This window comes from Leucoraja erinacea, chromosome 16 (genome assembly GCF_028641065.1).
Source record: "Leucoraja erinacea ecotype New England chromosome 16, Leri_hhj_1, whole genome shotgun sequence".
NCBI classification, from domain to species: Eukaryota; Metazoa; Chordata; class Chondrichthyes; order Rajiformes; family Rajidae; genus Leucoraja; species Leucoraja erinaceus.
The window spans coordinates 23272865-23286925 of NC_073392.1; the positions used below are offsets into that span (position 1 = coordinate 23272865).

At 44.0% G+C, this 14061-nt stretch overlaps 2 protein-coding genes across 4 annotated transcripts in view; one reads left to right on the plus strand and one right to left on the minus strand.

The window, feature by feature from the left end:
* cacna2d2a (calcium channel, voltage-dependent, alpha 2/delta subunit 2a) overlaps positions 1–14061 on the plus strand; it is a 362960-nt gene that overhangs the window by 136037 nt on the left and 212862 nt on the right. The window lies entirely within an intron of this gene.
* On the minus strand, positions 10153–13856 carry LOC129704614 (U5 small nuclear ribonucleoprotein 40 kDa protein-like). The gene is given in 2 exon segments (XM_055647854.1): positions 10153–10900; positions 10903–13856. Coding segments are annotated over 2 exon segments (780 nt in total). The 5' UTR covers positions 11090–13856; the 3' UTR covers positions 10153–10307.

Consider the following 14061-nt stretch of genomic DNA (forward strand, 5'->3'; position numbering starts at 1 on the left):
TGTAGCTTCAATATGGATAGTCCAGAACTGTTGGTAATATTTACACCCAGGAACAGGAAGCTTTCCTCTTCGGCACCTTTGCTGGCAATTGGGGCATGTAATCCACCACGTTTCCTGAAGTCAATAACTATCTCCTTTGCCTTGCTGCCATTGACGGACAGGTTACTATCCTGACACTATATTACTAACTATCTTCTTCCCATACACTGGCGAGGCTTTCAGGCATGAATGTTAGTCCATGGATTAGCTAGCACCATGTCAGCTGGGAGCTTGTCGTCTGAGGAGATGAGGACAGGAGCATGCTTTGATCATATTCAGCCTCAGATTATGGCCTGGTATTACTTTGTGAAGCTTCTGAAACACTAACCAGAGCTCTGGAATACCACACCTTGTTGTTTAGGGTGACCAGCGCTCAATCGAAGTCGCAAAGCACTGGGTCAAATCTGGATGTTGACAAGTCCACAACAGCAGAGGGGACTTTACAATGCACAAATAGACCGTGATTAGATTTTAAAAGTATCGGGACTTTGTTTATGAACATGCTTTTGTTGACGGACATGCCGTTTAACTGTTTTAGATTCTCCAGTATTAGAACTGCCTCTAATTAGCCACATTTCTCAGAGACTTGAGATGTGTGAAATGGAAATATCACTGATGCATCACTGAAGACACTGGCACTAAGGCATTTTGTCAGCACGCAAGTCAATGGTGAAACAAATACGGTGTTCCATCAATCAAATCTCTTCGGCTACATGTGAAGTCAGCCGGGACCATTCTGGGAATCTGCTGGAAAAATAGAATCAGTTCAGTCACCTTACCTTGGGATTTGTCAGCTCTAGATTTTAATTTCCCTCATATGGTCATATGGATGTTTTTAGAAAACTAATATTAGACTTGGCCAAGCTGGTCTTTCTGTCCATATTTTTTTAGAATGTTTATAGTTTTAGTTACAGGGTCGGTTCCAGGTTTTATTATCTGGGGATGAGATCATGTCAAGTTCAATGCATTATGTAACAAAATCAGCACTGTATCTTCCAGTGCCTAAAGATAGTGTGTTAAAGAGATTGCTGCCTTTGCCTGAGAACGTATGAAGAGGAGTTGCTGGGAATGAGTCACTTTTCTTCCCATTTAAGGCCAGATAATATTATAGTAAATAAGGCAGAATGTGAAATCAGATATTGCCATGGTTGAGTGAACATTCCGCCATGATTGAAAGTACATGAAAAGAAAGCTGTGTAGCGGCACCTTGTAGTTAAGCTATGGTATGCAGAACCCTCGTCAGAAGTCAGGACTGTCACGTGACATGGTTTTTACGTAGGGTTTTGAGTTAGGAGGAGGTGTGTTCAGTCAGCTAGTGCTCTTTGCAACGTCGACAACTTAAAACCGTTTCTCTCGACTAAGTGCACTCGTATTTCAAATGCCGTTTTGTTAATAAAACTATTTGCTCTACCCGCTTTCTCTCGCTACAGTGTGCTTTGCATCATTCCATAAACAAAGTACTGGAGGAACTCAGTGGGTCAAATAATATTTGTGGAGGGGAATGGATAGATGCTGTTTGGAATCAGGATCCTCCTTCAGCTTTACCTGTTAATGAAAAGATTCCTAACAGCATTAAGGTACAGAAGAATCTTGTGGTCTGCCCATAGCTCCCTGAAAGTGAAAACACAAGTAGATAGAATGATTAAGAAGGCACATGGTATGCTTGCCTTCATGGATTGGGCGTTCAGTATAAGAGTCAAGAAGTCATGATGCAGCTGAAGAAGGGTCTCGACCTGAAACGTCACCCATTCCTTCCTCCAGAGATGCTGCCTGTCCCGGTGAGTTACTCCAGCTTTTTGTGTCTACCTGCAGCTTTACATTACTTTAGCTAGGCTGCAAATGAAGCATGCCATACAGTTCTGGTTGCCCCATGACAGGATGTAGAGGCTTTGGAGTGAATGCAGAAGAGGTTTACCAGAATGCTGAATAATGGGAATCAAGGGGAGGGCAGATGAATTAAATAAGTATGTTACATCATCTTTACAATAAAGCAACATTAGTAAAATTCTCAAAATAGTTCATAATTGGGAATTGGAAGGGAGGGAGGAGCTCAGGAAAATTCCAATCATGAGAACAGTGATACTGAGCAATTTGTTGATGATGCAGCTGACAAGTTGCCCCGGTCCCGATCAACTTCATCCCAGGGTCTACTTAGAAGTGGCTGGTTAGATAATGAAAGCATTGTTTTCACTGTTCCAATTCCCCTTGGATTGGAAAATTGCATATCTAACTTGTTTCTTCAAAAGGGAAGACAGAAAGCTTCAGGTCAACTAATTACAGGGCAGTTAGCTTTACACCAGTCAACTGTAAAATGTTGGATGCTGTAATTAAAGACTTCATAGCGGGGTGTTAAGAAAAATTCAAGGCGATCAAGCAAAGTTAATATGGTTTTGTGAAATTGAAATCACATTTGACCAAGTTACAGGAGCTTCCTAAAGATGTAAGATGTATGTGGATCAAGGGGAACTGATAGATGTACTATTTTTAGATTTCCATTGGTACTTGACAAGGTTCTATGTCAAAGGTTATTACAAAAATTAAACGCTCATGGTGCTAGAGGTAACTGTGGCCTGGATAGGAGATTGCCTGGTGAGAAATAGAGAGTTAGTGCCCATGGGTCTTTTAGTGGTTGGCAAGATCTAATAAGTAGTGTGCTGCAGGGAACTGCACTGGGGGCTTCAATTTATAAATGACGACTTCATGCAAAATGTAAAAAGGTTTGGTTGGTAAATTTGCCAACGACACAAGGAGAGTCATACAGCACAGAAATAGAGTATTTGACCCATGCTGACCATTTACCCACATTTGATATATATCCCTCTAAACTTTTTCTATGCATGTACCTGTCCAAATGTTTTTAAATGATGCTCTGCAAGTTCGTTCCATACAAGTACCACCCTCCATGTGAGAAAGTTGCCCCTCAGTTTCCTATTAAATATTTTTCCTCTCAGCCTCATGTGCAACATGGAATAAAGTCCTAACTTGCCCAAACTCTCCCTATAGTTCAGGCCTATTAGTCCTGGCAACATTCTTGTAAAACTCTGCACATTTTCCATCTTGATGGTATATTTCCTATAGCAGGATGACCAAAACTGAACACAATACTCCAAGTGTAGCCTCACCAATGTCTTGTACAACTGCAACATAATGTCCCAACTTCTATACTCAATTCCCTGACTGATGAAGGCCAATATGCCAAAACCCTTCTTTACCATCCTATCTACCTGTGATACCACTTTCAGGGAACAATTTACTTTGTGTCATAGAGTCATTCAGTGTGGAACAGGCCCGTCAGCCCAACTTGCCCATGCTGACCAACATGCCTCCTCCCACCTGCCTGTGTTTGGCCCATATTCTTCTAAACCTATCCTACCCATGTACCATTCAAATATATTTTATATGTTATGATAATACCTTCCTCAACGACCTCCTCTGGCAACTCATTTTGTATACCCACCACACTTTGTGTAAAAAAATAGATGCCCCTCAGATTCCTTTTAAATCTTCCTCCCTGAAAACTGAATGCAAACATTCTGCTTTATTTATGCAAAGCATTGGTGACATCTCTTCTGGAGTTTTGTGGACCGCATTTAATGGATGTTAATCTGTTGGAAGTGGTGCAGAGGTGATTACTAGACTATTATGTGGAATAGGCAGGTATAAGAAAAGCATGGCTAGGCTATGCATATCCACTGGATCTTAGAAGAAAGTGTTCATTTCATCCCTCTCTGGGTCAACTGATGTGACAAACAAAACAATTCTCAAACTAAAGTTTAGTATAACTCAGATATTCTTAATGCGCCAATTATTTAAACAATTACCTCACATTGATTTCACTGTTTTAACTTGCAACTCTACATCACAGAACTCACAGTTTGAATTCTGATACTGCCCGTGTGAGAAGAACTGGCCAGTTCACTTTGATGGGCTCTCGTTCTGAATTCCAACATCAGTGTCCTCCCTGTTCTCGGGTTGTTGCTGCAAACATGTTCAACCTTCAAAATTATCTCCTGACCTTCAAAAAAACTTTGGAACATACTACTTCCATGAATCCAATTGAAATGTTTACTTCGATATACAGAATTGTTCTGCCGACCTGCCAGGTGAGGGAGGTTCTTGCCTTTCTGCTCATCCCTGGAGAGCTGACCAGTTTATTAACTCAATGGAGCATTTATCCCTCAGTTTCAAGGTGAAGGCACACTGTGGGGTCTTGTTTCACTTCTGGTTCCACGGTTCCTCCTAAGGAGATCACAGACTCCCAACTCCTGGAGCCTTTATTCTGGTGTTGAGTAAACAAAACACATTTGCTTCCTTTGTTTTCTCGTCTACCCTTCATTTAGTCATCTGTAGAAGTCAAATGTCTTGTAACAGCACGTGTCTTGTCTATACAGCTGTCAGATTCACATGTTTCCTCTAGTGATAGGCTCTGGGATCACTGATTAGAAATAAGGGGCCATCCATTTAAGGCAGAGGTGAAAGATGAAATTCTCTCTTTCAAGGACCATTCCTCTAAAGGCAGTGAAAACAGCGTGAATATTGTTAAAGTCGAAGTAGATAGATTCTCAATATTGGTATTGATTTATTATTGTCACGTGGACCAAGATACAGTGAAAAACTTTGTTCCAATCCAGACCAATCATATCAAACATGAGTACAATCAAACCATATACTAGAAAAACAAGCAGTGCAAAGCGAAATATAAACAGAATGCAGAAAATAGTATTTCAGCCACGGAGAAAGTGCAGATTAAAAAAAGTGCAAGGGCTGCAAAGATAGATTGGGAATACTTCCCAAGCATATGGGAGCACCGCTCAAGAGTCTGATAACAGCGGGGAAGAAGCTATTCTTGGATCTGCAGTTCCTTCCTGCACAATATATTTGGGTTGTTGGTTGAGTAATCAATATTGCCTGGGAATCAGAGAGAAACTCCTTGACCATTTTTAGAAATTGTGTGTTTGGATGTTTTATATTCACCTGATAGGGCACCAGCTCATCAACAGGCTGGCACTTTAGAGAGCACAGCACACACGCAGCGCTGCTTTGAAGTTCGGGCCTGCTCTGTGTGCTTTGGTCTCTGGTGGAGAGGTGCGAATGCAGCAACAGAAAACTTTGGCTGACAGCAGCTGTGAAGCTAGTTCACCAGCTGTAAGCCCTCAATTCCTTCTGCTGCACCATTAGGCTATCAAGGTCAAAAACAAGCAAGCAGAACGTATCTGACTCTTTTTCTTTTACTGGCAGTATACTATGTGTTCTGTTGTGAATATTGTATTTGAACCAACTCAGTACGTCTTACACCCATTTTCCATCTGAAAGACTGATCTTTCACTTTGTTCTCAACTTTTCCCAGCACAGCTGTGCCACACCAGTGCTGTGGTTATTCAGAAGTGATGCTGCTTTGGCCAGTGGGGCAATTTTGAAAGATGAATGTTAGAGGTATCTTTGGAAGCACTTAAATATTTTTTCATTTGTTTCTGGGAAATGAATTGTTTTCCTTCTGCAATGTAAGCAGTTGGATTAATGAATAAATGTACTTTCCTCAATCAATACTTTCAGGAGTAAATATCTATCAAAGGGAAGTAGAGACTCTTGAAAATTAAAACAAAAATGCTATAAAATTGGAAACATAGACCATTGGCAGATCTGGGAAGGGAAACAAAATGTTTTAGATTCAACTGGGAAAGCAAGAAAAAATTGGTAGTTGCAGAGAAGGTGAAGGAATGAGAATAGGAATTAGAAAAATAACAATTGCTAGATTGAGGCTAGGGTTGCTGTGAGGTTGGGTTATTATTGGGGAAGTTGAGGAAAAATGTAATGTGTTGTAAATAACAGGTCAGGGTGTGCTAATGAAGTGCGGGAGAAAAATGTAGCCAAATCACAAACTGAGATGGAACAGTGGTGCAGCAGTAGAGTTGCTGTCTTGCTGTGCCAGAGACCCAGACCCGGATATGGCCGCTGTCTGCATGGAGCTTGTACGTTCTCTCTGCGACCATATAGATTTTCTCCGGGTGCTCCAGTTTCTTCCCACATTCGAAAGACATGCAGGTGTGTAAGTTAATTGGTTTCTGTAAATTGCTACTAGATTTTAGGATGTGACACTGAGATAATAACATACAACTAGTGTACGGGTGATTACTGGTCAGTGCGGACACGGTGGGCCGAAGGACCTGTTTCCATGCTGTTTATCTAAACTAAACTAAATTAATTGTTCCGTTTCTGTATCATTTCCTGGCTTTCTGTCTAGCGACTTTTAAAGAGCAAAATAAAAAGAAAGAAGGGATAAATGAAGAAATGTGGCAGGTCTGTGAGCATCTTAAAAAGGTATAAAGGTAGTCTTTGTTTTGGATGTTAACCTCTGTGACTCTACACTGGGAGATGAGAGTGAATCTGGACTTCACCCACAAACTCACAAGTTAACCTGTGAAAGACAGCAGGTATTGACGGAACCATTACTAGAGCACTGACAAAACTCTGGTGCAGGAAGAGGGAAAATTACCCAGCAATTGTAGTGGTGGGGGTGGGGGGGGGGGTGGCTTTGTTGTGAGGTGTCCAAGTACGGAGGTAGTTCACAAGAGTAACAAAGAAGCTGGACGTACTAACTCGAATGATGGTTCACTATGTAGGGTTGACATAGGGTTGTAGTGATCACATAATCAGCTATAATTTCAGATGCAATAAAAAATGGAAAGAACGTGTCATTATAAATTTAAAACATGTTTTGCCAAGCAAAATTATTGCTTGATAGATGGAACAATGCAGTTGAAGCCTGCCTACGCTAACTCTCAAAATAAGACATCCGTTAACACATTGGGACTTCATTGTGGGATGTAGGAAAATGGGACAGAAATTATGGTGAGATATTTTGGTAAATCAAAGGGCTTTGCAGGAGTAGCAGAGTTTGCAGTAATGGAGAAATTGCAGTTGGCCTCTCGTAGGCATGGGTAGACAAATGAACAAGGGTATTAGGAAACATTTGAAACCGGTCCATTAGTCGTTGCGTTGCTAGCAAGCAGAAATGTAGGGCCGAGTCTAGTGCTGTGCAAGTGACCAGAGGGCAGCAGAACTACCGCTGAGAAGAGATGACTGGCAAGATGGGACTGATATAAGGTTTCATTACATCATTTGATCCGACCAGTGATGAGGCTGAAACACAGATTAATTCCCTTGGCTCTGCTACTCTCTCTCCAGGTCTCTCCGCTCCCATTAAATGATGTACCAGGCACAAGGGACTGAATGGCCAATTCCTGCTTCTATTTTCTAGGTCCTTACCCCAGCTCCAGTCTTCTGTCTAATCCTACCCCAGGAGATGTGATATAGTGATGATTACATTAAGAATTATTATTACTAATACTAATTATTATGTAATTGGATTACACTACTGGTAATTAGTAATTACTAATGATTATATTAGTTGCTTTGCAATCTTGTATCCTCTTTTCTATACATTAGTCTATAAACATGGTTAAGCAGATTATTGATAATTTTAGCGTCATGAAGCTTATTTTTAGTTAATCTGGATATTTCCAGTTTTTTCATTTAATTGGGATTTTTTGCCTTTGTCAAACAATCAATCTTCAGGATTTTTCCTTCAGTGGCGAGTTTCAATGTCCTCACTTTTTTGGTATTACGTCTGGTATTATTAACCACCAGACTAAGTGGGGCCCATTGGGTCCCTGTCACATGGGAGGTCTGGTCCCCCAACGCAACCCGTTCCCCAACGCAATTTTCCAGCACTCACCTGTTCCCCCAACGCAACCCGTACCCCCAATGCATTATTCCACCACTCACCCATAGCCCCCAACTGCGCAGGCGCGGCTCATTTCCCCTCACCCCCAGCACTCCCTCCCCCTCCCTCTTCTTTCCCCTCTCTTCCTATTCTCCCCCAATCCCTCCCTCACCTCTCCCTCCCTCTCCTTTCCTCTACCCTCAGTCACTCCCTTCTTTCCTCTATAACTACCCTCCCTACCCCTTTCCTATCCCTCTATCCCCCACCTCCCCCACTCCTCACCATCCCCCTCCCCCTCCCTCCTCACCTCCCCATCTTTGCTCCATCTCCCTCCCTTCTCCCTCCTCTTTCTCAATCCTCCCCACTCTCCCTCCTCATCTCCTCAGGATCTCAAGGTTGCCGCTCCTCTCCCACCTTGCATGCCCGGAGCAGCAGCAGCCGTCGGCCTCAGAGCCAAGCTCAGCGCCCAGGCCCCGGATTGTCGGCATGGGCTCTCCCTGCCCCAGGAGCCGGAGCCAACTGCCGCCGCCAGCCTCAGCACCAAGGCGGCGGATCCCCGCGGGCCTGGAGCAGCAGCAAAATGCTGTTTTTAAAATCTTACCTGTGTCGCCTGTGTGAAAAAAAGATGGCAATCTCAATTCTGGAAAGGCCACAAATGTGCAGGCCCGGCTGAGGACAGGTCAGGTACCCTTTGTGACGCCGGTAAAGACGCGCTTGGGAACTCTTCCCCAAATGCGCATGCTCGGGTGGGAGCGCTATTTAAATTTTTTTTATAAACCTTAATAACTTTAAAAATATATCATCGATCTGAACAAAACTTGTTTCATTTACAGCACAGGACATGGTGAGTACCTTTCTGCACACACATGCACGCACGCACGCACGCACGCACACACACACACCGGGTTGTAGTCTACAGCCAGGCTGAGTATGTGAACCAGGCCGAGTTCCAGGCCCTGCCGCTGCTCTATGACCTGAGTAGGTCCTGGGGCATGGAATGGGAATGAGGGGAGGAGGATGAGAGAAATGAGGATGAGGGCTATAGGATGGGGAGTGGGGGTGGTAGAGGGGGGGGGGGGGGGGGGTTGGGGGAAGGAGATGGGGAGTGGTGGAATAGGGAAATGCCCCCTCCCTATCTACTCTCACTCCCACCCTCTCTAACTACCCCTACCCTCTCTACCTCCCCCTTCTACCCTCCCCCCCTCTACCTCCCCACCCCTCTCTACTCCCCCCTACCCCCCCCCCCCCCCTCCCTCTCTACCCCCCCTCTCTGCACCCCTCCCTCTCTATCACCCCTCCTCTCTCTACCCCCCTTCCCTCTCTGGAGATTGAAGAGGGAGGGTGAGGGTGGAGGAGGAGAGAGTGCTGGGGGATAAGGAGAAATGAGCCCCGTCTGTGCAGATGGGGGCTATGCATGAGTGGTGCAATATTGCGTTGGAGGAACAGCTTGCGTTGGGGGAATGGGTGAGTGGTGCAATCTTGCATTGGGGAGCAGACCCAACGGGTCTGCACTTTGTCTAGTGTGTATATATACTGCATCCACATTGTAGACGGAACACCACATCCTGAGGTGTTCCCTCTGCAATGTTATCCGCTTGAAATAAATATACGCATCTCTGATGCAACAAACGTGGGAGAAATTTTAGATTAAAGAATTTGTATAGTCATACACTTTAATCATTTCAGGATTAATGTAAATATATTCAAGCAAATCCCAAATTGCTCTTATTTCCGAACCGTGCTATTTTTAATATCAATCTTTCTCATTGCATATTTCCACAATACAATATGCATTACGTGTTACAAGGACTATCTGACGTAGAAAAGAAAAAGGCTCACTCGTCTGTTTAGTTACAAATCAGATTTATTAGCAAGAGAGAGAACAAAAACAAAACTTGTCTTGGTATACATAGGATCCGTTTTACAGCAGCACACCTCTTTCTCTCCCTGCCTCCGTCCATGGCGCTGATCATGACTCAGCCCGTCAGTGAACCCCTCTCGTACTTGTACTGCCTCATGGCTTACCTGCGCCTGCCTTTATACACGCAGAAATCAGACGTTGAAATAATCACCGTAAAGTCCTGGCCAATGGCACCGACCCCGTTACTGGCTGCTGACTGGCGCATAAAGCAAGACACACAGCACAACAGACTTGGCGCACAAAGGTTTAATCAGAGTGCTGTCAGCTTAGCACGTGGGGATTTAAACAAAGCGCTATTGGCTGCAGCGCTATGGCCTTTACATATAATGCTACTGGCCACAACGTTATGGGCTTTACATATAACGCTACTGGCCACAGCACTATGGCTCACAGACTGGGCAAAATTCTCGTATAACATTTCACCCCTCGAACAATCTGGTTACCGTTGCAACCAGCCTGCAGGCATTACCTCATTACATCTGATCCGCAGGTGTTACCTCGTTACATCTGGCCCACAGGTTGTAGTAAAGTCCCCGCAATCTTGCTGCCAATCCGCACATACAACATCGTAATATTATGGCCAACAAGGTTGTCCCAATGGTCAGTCCCCAGTGCACTACTTGTCTACCAGCCTCCAAACATCCTAAAAGGCCACCATCCTTCCGAGGGATTGTAGTCGTGGTATTGTTCTCTGACCCTTTGAATCTTCTCCATGGCTTCCTGGATGTGGTCAACGAGGTTGGTGATGTTCTCTTTTACCCAACTGAGGGTCAAACTAGTCACTGAGTCTGTATGACCACCCATGGTATAAATTAACTTGTTTTTTCGGAGGTCCCAACTCTTAATGCCGTCATCAATACCACCAGAGAAAATCTGATGACTTGTGTCATTAAACGTTGCTGCCGGAACTTGGAACGCGATTTGAAATGTATGGGTTTCAGACGTCTTCTTAATGTCCCATAGCTTCCCTGTTTCGTCGTTGCTTCCTGTACAGACCAACTGTGGTCCCCGTTGGGCGGGATAACATGAATTCACAAAGGATGTGTGACCTTTAAGTCTCTTGATTCTTTCACCCGTTTCAATGTCCCACACTGCTACAGTTTTATCTGTTGATGCTGGAGAAAGCATGCTGCCATCTGTGTTACAATGCAATTCCATCACTGCTCCACTGTTACCTTTCCATGTAGCATAATTATCGCAGTAGCCATATATATTACGAGTCGATCAAATCCTGCAGATGCCAGCGTTGATCCATTCAGGTGAAATTTACAACAATAAACCGCCCTCATGACTCGTTCCATTAGTGGAGCTTGTAGACTGGAGGTTTTTGGTACCGCCTGCTGCGGGCTCCGCTGTATTGAAGGCAGCAGCACGTTGCGGGGGCGCTTGGCCTGCACCAGCGCCATATTGTTTGCTATTTCTTTTTACCAAACATTTTCTATATTCATCAGATCCTGCCGACTACGCCAATTGTTACAAGGGAACAGGTTCAATGATCTGGCTAGTAGAAAAAGACTCACTCGACTGTTTAATTACAAATTCAATTTATTGGTGAGAGGGAACAAAAAAATACTTGTCTTGATATGCACGGGGTTCGTTTTACAGCAGCACACCTCGTTCTTTCCCTGCCTCCGTCCGTGGCGCTGGTCGCGATTCAGTCCGTCGGTGAACCCCTCTCGTACTTGAACTACCTTATGGCTTTGTACAAGCAGAAATCAGCTGCTGAAATAACCGCCGGTAAGTCCTGGCCAATAGCGCCGCTTCCAAATTCAAACTGCACCCAATGGCAGGGGACTGCATCCGACAAGCCCCCTCCCCCTTTGGGAAGAAAGCACTACCGGACACAGACTGCGCATAGAGCAAAACACACAGCACTACAGACTAGGCACGTCAAAGGTTTAAATCAAGCGCTGTCAGCATAGCACGTGGGGATTTAAACAAAGTGCTGTCGGCTACAGCGCTATGGGCTTTAAATATAGTGTTACCTGCCACAGTGTTATGGGTCATAGACTGTTGGGGCAAATTTTCTTTCCTTGTGTGCCAACGTCTGATTATTACTAGTCTTCCAGACTGTCACTCATCTGCCCAGGGTGCAGAAAGACAGCAGTGTCCATTGGTGGTGACCTCACAATGAATTGAGGTCATTCCTCTGTAGGAGACAAATGGTGTAAATGGAACAAAACATCTGCATATCTTCACAGTGATTGGCCTACAAAGTGCAACCATTTACAGGATGCCTGCTGCCAATTAGACATGTCGGCATGCAGCTGCACTGCTTGAGGTCAGGTAGGGTAAAATGCTTTTCAAATGCGAATGAAGATGATCTTTTTGCAGCCCCTGTAATACTGGCAGGAATTTTCACTGCAGCTGCATGTTTTCCATTCTCCAGCTCTGCCCATTTGCACATTGCCTTCACTTCATGCATCCCAAAAATATCCTCTCTAGTTTCTGCCCAAATTTGGAAGCACATAATTGTCTGATCATTGTCAAAGCTCTCAGCATGAAAATGTCATGCTAGATGTGTTAAGGTTATTGAATCCCAGGTATTAGGATTGCCTCTCACATTAGGTTTCTCTTCTGATTTACTAAAAATCACCCTATATGGGAACACTGTACTCATGGTTCCCATGGGAGATTCTTATTCAAATCGACATTCAAAGTCTTGGAGTTCGTTTGGTTCCATCATTTCACCAGTAAACATTGCAGTACAAAAGTTCACAGAAACAACAACATAAACCAGATAAATTCACCAAGTTCAAGTTCAAATTTATTTTTATACGTGTGAGTATGGCGAGGAATTGTGCAATGAACAGTCTTGCTTGCAGGAACATTGTCGACAATCTTAATGAAAGCCCATCTTTAGAAACATAGAAACATAGAAATTAGGTGCAGGAGTAGGCCATTCGGCCCTTCGAGCCTGCACCGCCATTCAATATGATCATGGCTGATCATCCAACTCAGTATCCCGTACCTGCCTTCTCTCCATACCCCCTGATCCCCTTAGCCACAAGGGCCACATCTAACTCCCTCTTAAATATACCCAATGAACTGGCCTCAACTACCCTCTGTGGCAGAGAGTTCCAGAGATTCACCACCCTCTGTGTGAAAAAAGTTCTTCTCATCTCGGTTTTAAAGGATTTCCCCCTTATCCTTAAGCTGTGACCCCTTGTCCTGGACTTCCCCAACATCGGGAACAATCTTCCTGCATCTAGCCTGTCCAACCCCTTAAGAATTTTGTAAGTTTCTATAAGATCCCCTCTCAATCTTCTAAATTCTAGAGAGTATAAACCAAGTCTATCCAGTCTTTCTTCATAAGACAGTCCTGACATCCCAGGAATCAGTCTGGTGAACCGTCTCTGCACTCCCTCTATGGCAATAATGTCCTTCCTCAGATTTGGAGACCCAAAACTGTACACAATACTCCAGGTGTGGTCTCACCAAGACCCTGTACAACTGTAGAAGATTGAGGAGATTCGGTGAGTCAACAAATACTCGCTTGAACTTCTACAGGTGTACATTAGAGAGCATATTGACTGGTGCATCACAGCCTGGTTCTGCAACTGAAATGCCCAGGAACAAAAGGGATAACAAAAAGTGGTGGACACTGCCCTGTCCAACACTGACCTCCCCACCATTGATGGGATCTATAGGAGGCGCTGTCTCAAAAGGGCAGCCGGCATCTTCAAGGATGCCCACCACCCTGGCCACATACTCCTGCCATCGGGGAAAACAAAGTAGAGGATTCTGACAAATGTGACCTCCAGGTTCAAGAACAGCTTCTTCCCAACAACTAGCAGACTGTTGAACATTATATATGGGTGAGAGGAGAGAGGGGGAGAGCAGAGCTACAGAAAATAAAGGTATGTATTTGAGAGCCCTGTTGACCATGGTTTAGGGGAAGCCTTCCATAAATATGTGATGTCAATTGTAATAGGGCAGCATTACAGATAATGCCTTGCCTTAGTACTCCAGTGACCCTGGTTCAATCCTGACCTTTGATACTGCCTGTGTGGACTCTCCACATTACCGAATGTCTCTCCTATGTGCTTTGGTTTCTTCCTACATACCAAAGATGTATGGGTTGATAGGATAGCTGGCTGCTGTAAATTACAGCTGGGAGGGAGATCAGGTGAATTAATGAGTATCTGAGAGAGAATGAGTTACAAGGAAATAAATGAGCAATGGGATGGAAGAGATTGTTCTGAGAACTAGCAGTGATCCCATGGGCCATTGCCTCTCACATCAGAAAGAAATTATTAAAAAATGAAGACTTTTTTAAAGTTTTGAAAATAAGTTAATCAAAACAAAATCCACACCAATCCCTTTAATTTGAAATATAATTCAAAATTTTGCCAAATCTGAATAATACACCTTAAAT